Source organism: Phyllostomus hastatus, unplaced genomic scaffold (genome assembly GCF_019186645.2).
Source record: "Phyllostomus hastatus isolate PE091 unplaced genomic scaffold, TTU_PhHast_1.1 phas_contig_80, whole genome shotgun sequence".
Classification (NCBI taxonomy): Eukaryota; Metazoa; Chordata; class Mammalia; order Chiroptera; family Phyllostomidae; genus Phyllostomus; species Phyllostomus hastatus.
Window position 1 is genome coordinate 40,479,927 of NW_025333960.1, and position 13,512 is coordinate 40,493,438.

Genomic DNA, 13,512 nt, shown 5'->3' on the forward strand with positions numbered 1-13,512 from the left:
GGAGTAAAAACACGTGCCAAAACTTGTAGGCCGATGTTTGTAGCAGCCACAAAACGGGAACAACGCAAATGCCCGTTGGCTGGGAAACGGGAACACCGGCTGTGGTGTGTCCGCACGGCGGACCGCTGTTATTCAGCAACGTACAGGAGTGACGTTCTGACGCATGCCGCCCCGTGGACGAACCTCGTAAACGTGCCGCGTGGAAGAACCAGTCATAAAAAGTCACAATGTGAGATTCATGTACCGGAACCACCCAGGGAACAGAAAGTGGTTTCATGGTTGCTGGGGGAGGGAGAAAGCAGAGTCCCTGATCATGAGTATGGAGTTTTGTTTTGGAGTAACAAGAACATTCTAGAACTTAGAGCGTTCATAGTTGGAGAACTATGAACATGGTGAATATGCTAAAAACTACTGAATTGTACACTTTCAAAGGGTAAATTTTGGTCAAGAATTCTATGTCAAGAATTCTTTTAAAAAAAGGTAACTTTCCCAAATGATCTTTTTCAACCTTCAAAGACAAGCAAAAATCCCTTCCTTTGTGGCGGTAGCAGTTGGCTGCACTCTGATAGGACTGCACTTTACTAACGGCCTCCACACTTCCTGTGGTTGGGACTTGTAAAGGTATTTTGCTTCCCCGAGCTTTTATTTAGCCATCCGTGTGATGGAGGTCAGAATGCACCTGTTACCCGGAATTGGCATGAGACTGAATAAGATGGCCCTCCCGTCACGCAGGTGGGGATTTTGGTCTTCATCTTAAGAACAATGTGAAGGCCTTTTTTTTTCTTTAAATAACAGATGCTAACATTTACCGAGCACTTAGAATGTGCCAGGCATATGTGAACTCATCCAATCGTCCCGATAACCCCATGGTACAGACACGACTACATCCCATTTTACAGACGGTGAACCGAGGCTTGGGGCCCCAGGTCATGGACGTGCTGAGTGGCCAAGCCAGGATGTGCATGCAGGTGCGGGGCTCCAGCAGGTGTGACACGAGAGAGGCAGGGGCCGGCGACCGTTCGGAGAAGACTGCTCCGGCTGTGGCACAGGCAGAGGCCGAAGTGCCCTGCACGACCAGCACTGTGACGGGTGCCCGGAGGAGTGAGGAGACTGGCAGAGATTATAACCGAGTCGATTTCTGGAAGGAAAGGTGCAATAGTGGAAAGGGCACAGAGCAAGGGTCAGGAGACCTGACTTTTAAATGTGATTCTGCGACTTAATTAGCTGCATGACCCATGGCCAACCTCTTAACAAGATTTTCATTCTCTGCATAGGGGAGGGAATGGAATCAGATGGCTCCTTTAAATCACTCCCTGAACACCCGAATTTTCTCCCACCTGTAATCACTCCACGTTCACTGGCTCCTTCCCCTCAACACATAATTGTGCTCAGGTGACTTTTATGCTTTAAAAAAAACCTTCCTGCTCAGCCGCTGCTCCTCCCTCCCACCTTATCCCAGGCGACCTTGGGCAAAGTGTCCACCACCTTTCATGCTGCCCCTTCTCAGACCTGCCTCCATCCAACATCCCCTGCCTACGCCCCACACTGCAGGAACCGGCCCTGAGAGCGACTGCAGGGGGCCCTACTGGCCAAATCTCGTGGTCGGAGGTGGCGTAGTTTCATTCTGCGTGGCCCCCCCTCTGAAGGCCTCTGCACCCCTGACCCTGTCTCCTCTCTGAAGACCTGCTTCCCGCCGCTCAGCGTCTCCCCTTCCTTCAGCTCGCCCCCCCCACTTCCTTCACTGACCTTTTCCAGCACCACTCACTGGTCTGCCTTCCTGCTTGTCTCTCCTCCACGTTGCTGCCTCCCATAACCGCATCCCCACCACGGATCTTCTCTCTCTAACCCCCTCATTCCCTGGTCTCTTTGGTGCCCATGGCTTCAACTACCCCCACCCCCCCCTCAAGCCCGCCTCTCGTCTTGGTGGTCTTCCCTTTCCGGGGTTCACAGGCCCCACTCTCTAATCAGTATCTGCTGCACGCTGGGTGTCCCACTGCAGACTCCAAGTGCAACACGGCCCGAACCTGCTCACCTGCTGTCTTCCCAACTTTAAGTTAGAGGTCCCGCCATCTCCGCACTTTGTATCCAGATCAACTACCAAGTCCTGCCCCTGGTTAAATTTCAGCAGCCCTTTCTCAACCAGCCAGAACAGTGCTGCCCTAGTTCAGGTCTCCCGAAGCTCCCTCCTGGATCGGTACATGCAGTCGCCTAAAGCCCGAGTGCCCACCTCCGGCTGCACCTCCATCCAAAGGTGTTCCACCCAACAGCCAGAGTTTTCTCTCCATGCAAACCGTGTCCAGGAATGCTTATGCAAAAGCTCACTGGTCCTCACTATCGGAAAGCCACCGCCGCACAGGTGAGCTGAGATCACGGGAGGGGCAGAAACAGAAGAACATGAGAAGGGCGGGGAGAGGGAGGTCAGGCCCCAGGGGGCTCCGTGGCCTGGCCCTGGATGGCCACGGCACCTGTGAGAAAAGGTCACATGCCCAGTCAACTGGTGCCCAGAAAATTCCACGGGCAAGCAATGCCGAGCTGCAGATGGGTTCTCTTTCTCAAGACTCCCCTGGGATGCAGCCCGTCGTGTCCAAACACAGCACGGGTTCAAGTATTCCCAGTCACGTCCTTTCCGAAAGGGATTTCCAGGAGTCTGAGTCACGGGGAGACGTTACCAGCTCTACGATTACACTGTGTGAGAGGTCCAATTTCCAGAGATCACTAATAGTGGCCTTTTTTTCCTGTGAGAAATCTGTTAAGTTCTAAGGTCAGAAGCATGTATCAAAGCCCTATGACAAACTTTGAAGTCAGATTCGACAAGAAAAGTATTTAAAATTTAAGCCCCTTTTTCTTTAGCTTCAGAGAAGCTGTGGCACCTGTCTACCTATTTATCTGTCCATCTCTCTCTCTCCCACACAGGGATTTACAACTCAAGAGCAGGCAATGAAAACTTCTCAGGGCACATTTTAACCTATGCTGGCAGTGTGCTCTTCTGGAGGATTTGTATTTTAGTTTAAAGGCAATGTTTCGTTGCAGGTTCCTGCTACTGACACGCACTTGGAAGGGGTGGGACCTCTGGGATGGAGAGAGAGAGGAGTCTGCTGGGACGTGAACACTGGGCAGGAGGCGTAGGATCACATTCTACTCAGAATTTGTTGTGTCAGCTCAATGGTCACACAAAGACGTGTAGTCTGCCCACAAGACTGAAAGAGCATGTCCGACCTTGGGCTGTAGGCAACAGCAAAAGACCAGGCAAGAAACAGCAATTGCTGCCCACACCCCTCTGTGCACCCACCTGGATAAGGGGCTGGGCCAGACAGGCACCTGTGGGTCCCACCTGTAAATAAACTCCCAGTCTCAATGAAGAGTAGTTACCAAGCTCTTGCGTGAGTAAGGATTCTTGCAAAAAAGAATGCACTCCCAAGCGAGGGAGAAAAGTTGTTTTTCATTTAATTGACTAACGACACTTAGGCTTTTAGAGAGCTATTGTGAAGTCTGTTTGTAAGCTGATCCATAGTGGAAGTATTATAATTCATCTTAGGCCATAAGAAACAGCACCGGGCCTTTTTAAAAATCTCCCTTCACTTGGAAACACTCAGACGGCACCTGCAAACAGGCCCAGCACTTCCTGACCCGGTGTGCCACTCACTGGGGGTCTGCAGGTTCGGCTTTGGTGTTCTCTGCTGTTCGAGTTTAGAGAGAGATTGTAAAAGCCTGAGAAAATCTATTTGAAACGGATTAAAAGTTTGAAAACACTTTCTAAAGACCATTTGACAGTTTAAGAAAATTGTCAATTACAGCTATATACATAGCTATTACCTTGGAAGTCACGCCTATTCACTTGTTTGTAAGAACATAAAACATATTCTCTTTAAAACAGACACATGAAACTGAAATAAGACACGATAATAATCATTTGACTGGGATCTCGCCTAGAATCATATCTTTTTTTTTAAATTCCTCACCCAAGGATATGTGCATTGGTTTTAGAGAGGAAGAGGATGGGGGGTAGGGGAGGAGAGAAACATCCCTCCCATACGCACCCCAACCTGGGATCGAACCCGAAACCTAGGTACGTGCCCTGATGGGGAGTTGAAACCGCACATTTGTGGTGCACAGGACAACGCTCCAATCAGCTGCGCCACAAGCCAGGGCCAGGATTTTACCTTTAAAAACTTGGTAAGCATAATACAAAATAAACTTTCTTTTGATCAATTCTTTTACATGGTTACTGTAACCCCTTTGGGGGGGAAATCTACAACTTTTCAGAAAGCAATATTTTTGCTTAAAAGGGTTTTAAATGGACTTCGGAGAAAAAGTCTTGGCATTTCACTTTCCTGCACTGGAAAGGGGGTGGCATTGTTTCATGTGCGAAGAAGTGTTCTCTGCACCACTAGTGACCTGTTCATTCTAAATATTGGTGGCAGCTTTCCAATGCCCGGCACACGCTGATTTTAAACAGGATGCAATTAAATCAAATGCTGTTAAAAACAAGTGTTTTACAGTATGTCAATTATATCTAATAAAGTTGCTATACAAAAATAAATAAAAAACAAAATAATGAGAAACATACATTTTTTTAAAAAGCAAATGCATTTGCTCAAAATGGGATGTGTGTGTCACCTGTGAGAAGTGCCCCAGCACAGAGAGCACCAGGCCCACATGCACTATCACTCCCGGGTGGGCTGGAGTCCGGCTGAAGCCACAGGGGGGGAGAGGGGAGAGGGGAGAGGGCACACGTGGGCCTCGTCCACGCCACACCGCTGCGATTCTGGGGCCCCGCAGGGACTGCGGCGGCCAGTATGGTTTACCTGGCCTCTGGACCACGTTGGTCCCGAGACCCCTTCTGTGGCAATGGAGCAGCGAGCGGGCGTCGGGCTGGCGTGCCCAGGACCACCGCCCAGGACCACCGCCCAGGACGGCCCTTGTTACCTGGCGCTGGGGGGCACACACCTGGCCCTCGGCTCGTCCCTCGGACCACACTCCGGGCCGTCCTGGAACTGTAAATCTTCAGAAGAAAAACAGTCTCCTCTCGAGATGTATTTTTCAGACTGATAAAATGTTGCTTTTTATAATAAATGAAAAGTGGGAGGGGAAAACCTCCATGCTATCCTGTCTAAAACAAATCAGTCTGTTAGTAACAAGTCACGTTTGAAAGAGGCACTTCTTAAGTCTCTATTTATAGCTCTCTGATGGCTGGGAAAGCAATGAGCTACATCATAACCTCTTAGGCAGGGTAGCTGGGCTTACTAATTACACTCCCATTAGCACTGTTTTATTTCACTGCTCTTGGTGGGAGTGCTTCCAACATCGCTGCGGCTGGGAGGGTACACGGGAGTCCTCCGCTCCTGCTGCTTAACTGTGCACAGTGATCTGCTAATTTCTTATCGGGAGTGCCACACAGAAGAAAAAAGCCACTAGGTCTTCCATAAAATAAAAATACTGTAAGACTTTGAATGTACATACAGGATTTGTGATTTACCTCTGCTTAGTGAGTTGAAAACCAGTTTAAAAAACTGGGCATTAATTCCATGCTACAGAGTCTTATATTGTTCTAGGTCTTTATTCTCTCTAACGTGGCGTGAGAGACACAAACCTCACAGGACTACGGTGAGAACAGGAACTTTTTTAAAGAGAACAGAGGCTCAGTAATCAACGAGATTTTAAAAGTGCTACAATGACAGACGCTGCCAGACACGTCCATCTGTCCAAGTGATTAAAAACACACCTCCCATCACTCTCTGCGTGGCAGCCGCGGTCTGTGCAGAGGCCGGTGCTCAGGTGACAGTGACCTAGTGTCTGTCCGTCTTTGCTTTCTGTCCTCCGGGGCATCTGCAATGGGCTGGGATGGATGGCTCAGGGGGCGCGTTAGCCCCCTCCCCCTCGGGGGTGTAGCGGGCCTAGAAGCTCCCCTGGGTCGTTCTCTGAGTGCTGCTGGCCACCGTGACCGCAGCTCCGAGGGGTCAGTGGCTCTCAGAAACACGAGCCGGCGCAGGGGAGAGCCAGAGCTGTGGCCGGCAGGCAGGGGAGAGGAAGGAGCCGGCTACTTTTCACTCCGAGTTAGCAATGTCTGTAAACTTGGGAGGCGCATGCTCTCTGAACCGTCAGTTCCACTTCCAAACATTTACCCGACAGACGTCGCTGTACAAGGAAGCAGAAACATCCACGAAGGAGGGCATTTGCTGCCGCATCCTGTGAATTTGCACACCGGCAGCTGTTTGAACAACAGAGTTGAGGGGTGTGCACTCACGTGGAGAGATGGCCGAGAGGAACGGCAAGTGGGGAATCGGGGAGGGCCGTGGGTGGTGCCGCGGAGTCCACTCTTCAAAGGGCGCACCAACATGCTTGTGCACGCAGGGTGGGAGTGCACGAAAAGGGAGTCCAGGAGCAGAATGCTTTTCAGTTTACGTATTTCTATACTATTTTTCATTTTTATGAGCCTTTATTTCATTTCTAGGAAAAATCCAGTACCCTCAAGCTAAGATGACACCCCTGTAGAGGAAAGAGTGGGCAGAGCAGGCCTGAGACCCCCTCAGAAAGGCCTGCCGACGAGGCTGACGTGGGGGGTGCCTGGGAGCGTGGATTCCAGGAGGATTTTCACCCATCGCCGAGCCCTGGCTCGTGGCGCCCACACTGTCGACGCAGACGACATGGGTTACACCGAACCCCTGCTCTGCTCAGGGAGTCCGGAATGTCGGCGCGTGCTCGGCAGAGGGAGCCTACAAAACCGAGTCCCCGTAAACACCCTGAGCGCCTGCGTTCGGGGGGCTGCCCGGTGGACGTTCCACATCCACACGCACAGTGACAACCTGCCGCCGTGGGAGGCAGGCACCGTCTGCGTGACGGCGCCGGGAGAGGACCCCCGGAAACCCAGCCGGTCTCCCCTGGCCTGCACCGTGCGCGGTTCCCCTCGGCTGGCTGCTTCGCGTCTTCTCACCGGAACAAATCAAGACCACGAGTGCGACTGTGTGCTGAGATCTGCGCGTCCTCCTAGCAAACGACCGAACCGGGGACTCCCAAGAAGCCCCCGGGGTTCTTTTCCCTAACAACTTCTTCTTGGCCTTACGGCATTCCCAAAATCAGTGATCACACTGTACGTCTTCTTCACTAGACCACAAGTTCCACGAGGTTGACTATCTGTACTTGCATCACCACATACCGCTCCAGTACTGACAGAATTAAAAAGAAGGTGGCGGGGGGTGGGGGGGAGCCTCAGTTACTAGTAGAAGATGATCTGTCAGGTCCCTTTTTCAACCCTGGGATCCCTGAGACACACTCAAGACAAAAACGGATACAAGGGCAGAACCGAACTCCACACTTAACGGAAAGTACCCAACTCTCCCTGGCGCTCACCTGTGCCCCAGCCTGAAAGGAGAAACCTGTGACAAGCCGGCGAAGTTTGTTGGCCCTCTGAGGCCACTGTCAGGCCGACAGAAGGACACGGGCCTCTCAGCTTCTAAGACACACATGGTGAGGAACAGTACCGCCAGCACTCAAACCACCTACTTCCACGCTCTCCCTGTGGCGTGTAGCACCTCTCCTTCTCCCTGCCCCCTCCCTGCACCCCCCAGCCTCGTAGAGAATGCAGTCAGCCATAATGACCACCAGGGATCAGAGAGCTAGGCAGGTTGAGAGGTTCATCTTGTGTTGAACTCCAACATGATATTCTCATTTCCCCAAAGCAAATTTGTCTTCGTGACAACTAATTCCCAGATCTTCCGGATACCCAGAGACGATGCAGGGCAGGGGTCATCCTGGACCGCCCACACCCTGACATCGATGCAAACCCTCCCTGAACCCCTTGCCGTGGGGCCACACGGTTTAATGGGGTTTGCGTGTGTCTCTGTTCTTGGGTACATTCTTGGGTGTGTTTTCTCTGTTCCAGTATCTCACCCTATTGCATTCATCCAGGGCTTATCACGGAGAGAAATTAATCTGCCGCTTCTGGTGTTATCAGCCCCTGCAGTGGGTTCGGTATCGTGAGGTCTGAGAGGAAGCCTCCTAAATCCTGGGAAGTCCTCTTCCTGGTCCCCCCCATCCCCGCCCGGCCCCAAGTGCTCAAGCCAGAATAGCACCTGCCTTGGGGCCTCGGCCTGCAGGGCAACGGCGCCCACCTCCCCCTGGGGGTGGGACTACCTCGCACGCCTCCTCTCTTTCCACAGTTACTGTGCGAGTGTTTACCTGCCCGCTCACGACGCCCCGGCGTGTCAGCCACCGGAGGGAAGAGCCCGCCTCACTCATCTTTGTACGACACAGGGTGGTTTCAGGGCCCTGCCCCACTCGGCAGGTGCTTAAGAAATATCTGTTTACATAAATGGCACCCTGTTTCCTCAGCCTGTGAGTGGATACAACATTTGCTACCTTTTTGTTACAGTCACGGGAAGAACAGAAATTCTGGAGATACTGCAGAGTAACACAGTATTGTAGATCTGAGTGCCCCTTAAGCCCTGCCTTCTCCCCCGTGTGATGTTTGCATACAGGGAGGTTCTGCCGACAAAATCCAGTGGGCGGGGAGAACCGCGCTGGCATGGAGGGCTCTGGCTGTGGGCACTCAGGCCCTTGGGCCCTCGTCCCCGTTTCTCCTGCACGGTACCTTGCTGGCCTTCAGGATGTTGATCTGCTCCTCGTACACGGTGTCTCTGTTTTTCTCCAGGAAGCCATCTGAGAGATACTCCACCTGGGCCGCCACGGGAAACAGGAGGAGTGGTGAGCACTTCGGCCTGGCCAGCGTCCCCCACGAGTTCCACCCATCCACACGGGAGCGCTGCAGAGGGAACTCCACCAAGTCTCCCAGTAAGAATGCAAACCCAACCCTGCCCGGGTGGCTCAGTTGGTTAGAGCATCGTCCTGACACACCGAGGCTGTGGGTTCCATCCCCAGTCAGGGCACATAATACAAGAATCAACCAACGAAGGCATAAATCAGTGGAACAACAAATCGATGTTTCTCTCTCTTTCTCTCTCTAAAACCAATAAACATCTAAAAAAATAAAATGCAAACCCAAGACATGTTTGGGATTTACACAGAGGGAACTGGATATTTGCTTGGTGGAAAAACACAGTTTTCAGAGGGAGTTTCCTTCACTAGAAGGCTTGCTTTGGGGGACAGAAATGCAGCTCATGGGCCACGCTCCAGCCCCACTGAGCCAGACCCTGCGTTTTAACGAACTCGCAGGTGACGTGAGGGCACAGGAAGCTTGAGAAGCAGTGGGTTAGTGCGTGCAGAACAGAAATCTACGTAGAAACAGTCTAAGTAGCCAGCAGCTCCGGGGAGAGAAACCGCTCCCCTCCAGAGATGAGCACCCTGTGGTTCACTCTCCGCTTCTCTCTCTCTCGAGCCCCAGGGTGGACTCACGAGTCCGTCACAGCTGCTACATTCCCTGGAAGGAGACCCTCACCAAGTATCTGGTGAGCATACGGCTGGGTAACTACGGCCGCCCACTTGGGTTCTGCTGTGTAGTCACCAGCTGGTACAGCACAGACATGGTGCTGGGGAGGGAAGGGAGGGGGTGAGGGGGCCCCCACCTAAGAGACTCCAGGCTGCAGCCGCTCCCTCGGAGCCACAGGGGGAGACTCACCTTGTCGGCAAAGTGCACCACGATGAAGGCCGTGTTGGACATGCGGGGTTTCTGGAAGTGCTGGCTGCCCGAATGCCGGTCGTACAGCTTCTGAGCCCAGTTCTGGTCCGTTCCTTTCGGGACCTGTGGAACCGCAGAACCAGGTGCTTTGTGACGAGGAGAAAGGGGACCAAGAGGTGAAGCAGGGGCGTGGAGTCTGCTAGTAAGTTGACCCCATGACCCTGCGTGGACGTGAAAAACGAGATTCAACCATGGACACGTAGGGTCCTGCCACAGTACGTTCTCAACACGCCGTCGGGGCTGGCCCCCCTGGTGCCCGCAGGAGCATGCTCCGCTGGAAAGGAAGACGCTGGAAGGGTCAGAGGAGAGTGAAAGTGGAGGCCACGGTCCCAGGAGCAGAGTCACAACTCATGGGACACACCTGAAGGGGTTTCTGCACCCCCCTCCCCAGGGTCAGACCAGGAACCTCAGTGTCAAGAACACGCCTCGACCCTTGCCAGTGTGCACTCCTGCTCACTCAGGCCAAGTCCAGCGGCGGGAAAGACTTGCCTCCCTCTTCGAGTTCATTTCAACGCCGCCATCCAGCCGGCTCACAGCCTGGCCTTTGCTCTGAAGCCATTCCTGACCACTCGTGACCTGGCTGCGGCCTCCCTCCCAATGAGCTCTCCCACACACGCCCCCTAATGGTGCTCATCGTTGGTTTTTGTGGACAGTCTCGGCACCACAAGCTGTGAGCTTGCCGGGTTCAAGGACGAGGCCTTCCTGTTTGTTTCCTGCCCCCCAGAGAACTTAAACTGGGTTCCAGCTGCTCACTGGGTGCTAAATACCCAGTGATTGGGCTACATAGTACTAATCCCCGCCTCCTCCAATTTAAATTTAGCTTCAGAGGCTCCACTGCATTAAGAATTCTGCCCCTTGCAATATTTTTAGAGATGGCTTTGAAAGTGAAAAAGCATCTTGTTTCGTTGAGATGTAACGGAGTCACTGTAACCACCTAAAACTGTCCTGGATGATGGAAACTCCTCCCACGAGAAGGTGCCCCACCCCCGTCATCCCTGAACACTGCGGCGCACACCCAGCCCGCGGGTATGGGGCACCTACTGACCAGCCGCCCCCCCGTTCGTTCAGACGGAACGCTTGGATGGGGCAGGGTTGAAGGTGACCCCTGCACTAGCCGTTTAAAAAGAGCTTTGCCCAGTAAACTCTTAAAATCTGTGCCGTAAGGGAAATGCTTACCTAGTCGAGAACAAATTTCTCAAATACTTTGTTAAGCAAGCAGATTTTTCTCAATATTCAATGTGGTATAACTAGTATCGACTAGCCAGGGCTAAGCTCCGTAGGATATTCAAGAGGAGAAAACTTTTTCTTGAAGGAGGCTATTATTGTGTTAGGCAGACAAAATAAAATACATCCCATTCAGCAGTTTTCACATACACTATTTTAGACTTCTCTCCAAGCACCCTGCATGTAGAAACGCCAGGTGTGGGGGAGGCAGCACCAGGCACGGCACGGCTGACGGGAGACAAGGACGGAGGGCCGGCACACGGGACGCAGGCCTGGCCGGGCCGGGGGACACAGAGCCGGGAGGGCAGCGCGGTGACGAGAAGCCCCACCTGAGGCAACGCGTGTATTTGCTGGAACTGAAACCGGTTTGTCTTCACAATGAGATCGCGCTTCTGGTCAGAAGACTCCATGGTCCTACGCACGCACTGATTCAGGCAGGCAGGAGTCAATGAGCAAGGTTGTGCGGACACACTCTCTCTGCTGAGGGAACCCCCGTCTCTCTTCCCACTCCCCACCCTCAGCTCAAAACCAGAGCCAGCAGGGACTCACCGTCAAGACGGTCAGGTAACACCAACAGCAAATGCCCCCGGCGCTTATTATTGGCCAGGCAATGTCCCTCTATTTTAGACGGAGCAACTCATTGCATCCCCACAGGAGCCCTGTGAGCCAGGCCCTGGGTTCACACGCGTCGTACAGACAGGGAGACTGAGCCAGGGAGTGGGGGGGAACCTTGCCCAAGGATACGGAGTGGGGTTCAAGCCGGGCCTGGCCAGCTCTGGGCATGCTCCCTTTGCCATTGTGCTCTCCTGTCGGGCGGCAGGGTTTTAGCCACGAGGGCTGAAGGGAGAGGTGGAAGGCACTAATCTCCAAAAATCTTTCTGCAGAGGCAGATTTAAAACGGGCCTCGGAGAAGGAAAGCCAATCTTGTATTCTGATAAAATCTAGACGGTGGCTATCTGCAGCTCTGGGACAGGCAGCGAATCGAATCCTTCAAAAGGAATGTCCGACCGACCGTTTTCTTACCGTGGAAATTTAAATTGGGAGACAGGTTTTAAATGCTTAGAATGCAACCGATAACACTTTTCTTGAATTGTTAGGGGGTTTTTGGAAGTAGAGTTTTTTTCATCTTTAATTTGTATTTGCAAACCACCCTCCACACCCTCACACAATCCAAATAGCAAGACTGTTGTGCCTTCTATTTGAGTCCAGTCTTAGCAATTGTTTAAAGAATAATAGTTTTTAAAAGCCTAGGAGAAATGTGCAAGTGGCTTCACACAAGCGTCTTTATCTCCTCTTAAAGTCACATGGGGCAGAGGACACTGGGTCAGGAGCCGCGGTCCCAGCTCTGCCCTAAGGTAGACAGGGACTGTCCCTCAGGGGCCCAGTCCCTGGGGTCTGCCAATAGCCCCATTAAAAAGTGAAGGTCCCATCGGCGTGAAATGTCCAGAACAAGCAAATCAGCACAGACAGAAGCGGATTATTGGCTGCCCAGGGCTGTGGGGAAATCGGAGTGACTGCTAGTGGGTTTCTCCTGGGGGACGGAGTGTTCTAAAAATGACTGTCGTGCTGATGGTGACACCACCCTGAGTATACGCAAACCCATTGACGTGGTTATTTTAAATGGCTGAACTGTATGTTAACTACATCTCAGTAGCGCTGTGAAAATACATTAAACCTGATTCGGCTCTTTGCTGCTGAAATACAACAGAAAGAAATAGAGGGGAAAAGAGAGCCCTTAGGCTCACTGAGCGCCTCCTCCCCAGAAGCCTGGGCCCCAGGACGGGGTTCGCCAGGTGCCGTGTGCGGCCCTGGGCAGGGACCGCACCCTCGCGGACAGGCTTCCCTCGCCGGCCGGGACACCCCCTGCAGCGGGACCTGTCCTCTGCACAACAGCCAGCAGCAGATGGCTGGTCTTCCACCCCTGCTTCTCGTTCCCCTCTTCCTGGGGCACTGCCACCAACAACTGCCTCCCGGTAACCCACTCACTACCTCCCTCCATCCCGGACCTCTGCGGGCGCCCTGGTGCCTCCTCCCACACAGACCTCGCGCCAGTGACCCAGCCACCGTCAGCCCCTCGGGGCCCCTCTTGCCATCTCGGACTTGTGACTGGGCCCCCAGGACGAGGCCGGCCTAAGAGCCCTCTAGGTGGCCGTGTCCCCCTCCACCCCACCTGGCGGCCATCCCCAGTGACGGGGCCAGGCCTTCACTCTCCCACCTTCGCAGAACACCCCTGCCCTCTCTGTGCTCAGCGGAACAACTCCAGCCGATCCCAGTACCCGTCCTGGGCTTTTCTACACACGGGTGGCGGGCTAGGATCACATGGCCACTCCCCTGCTGTTAATCAAGGAATACTAGATTACCAGTGTGACTGCCCCCTGAAATAATCAAATCTCACTGTGAAAATCGATACTATGGGTTAAGACACTGAGCCTAGGTCCCAGCTGGGAGTCGGCTGGGATGATGCCAGAATCTCAGTTTATGGTCTTTGGCCCCAGCACACAAATCAGTGCCCCCTGCTGTTTCTCTTCCCCATTCCCAGCACAGCCACTGCCCTCCTCCTCCTTTCCCAAGCTCCTAACCCCTCCCCTCCCCATCATCTGCGCAGATGCCTCCTGTCCTCCCTGGGAGGGAGACAGAGTCAAGCAGGAAACTGCGAG

The 13,512-nt window shown here is 53.1% G+C and overlaps 1 protein-coding gene across 3 annotated transcripts in view; it reads right to left on the reverse strand.

The window, feature by feature from the left end:
- The window catches only part of MYO5B (myosin VB), a 258,368-nt gene that overhangs the window by 71,791 nt on the left and 173,065 nt on the right, over positions 1–13,512 (reverse strand). For all 3 annotated transcript variants that reach the window (XR_006787004.1, XM_045850063.1, XM_045850061.1), the window contains exons 13-14: positions 9,572–9,694; positions 8,588–8,671 (exon numbers count right to left, since the gene is read on the reverse strand). Coding sequence is in view for 2 of the 3 variants with exons in the window: in XM_045850063.1 (XP_045706019.1) it covers positions 8,588–8,671; positions 9,572–9,694 (207 nt within the window). In the remaining variant the exon portion in view is untranslated. The remainder of the gene's footprint in view (positions 1–8,587; positions 8,672–9,571; positions 9,695–13,512) is intronic.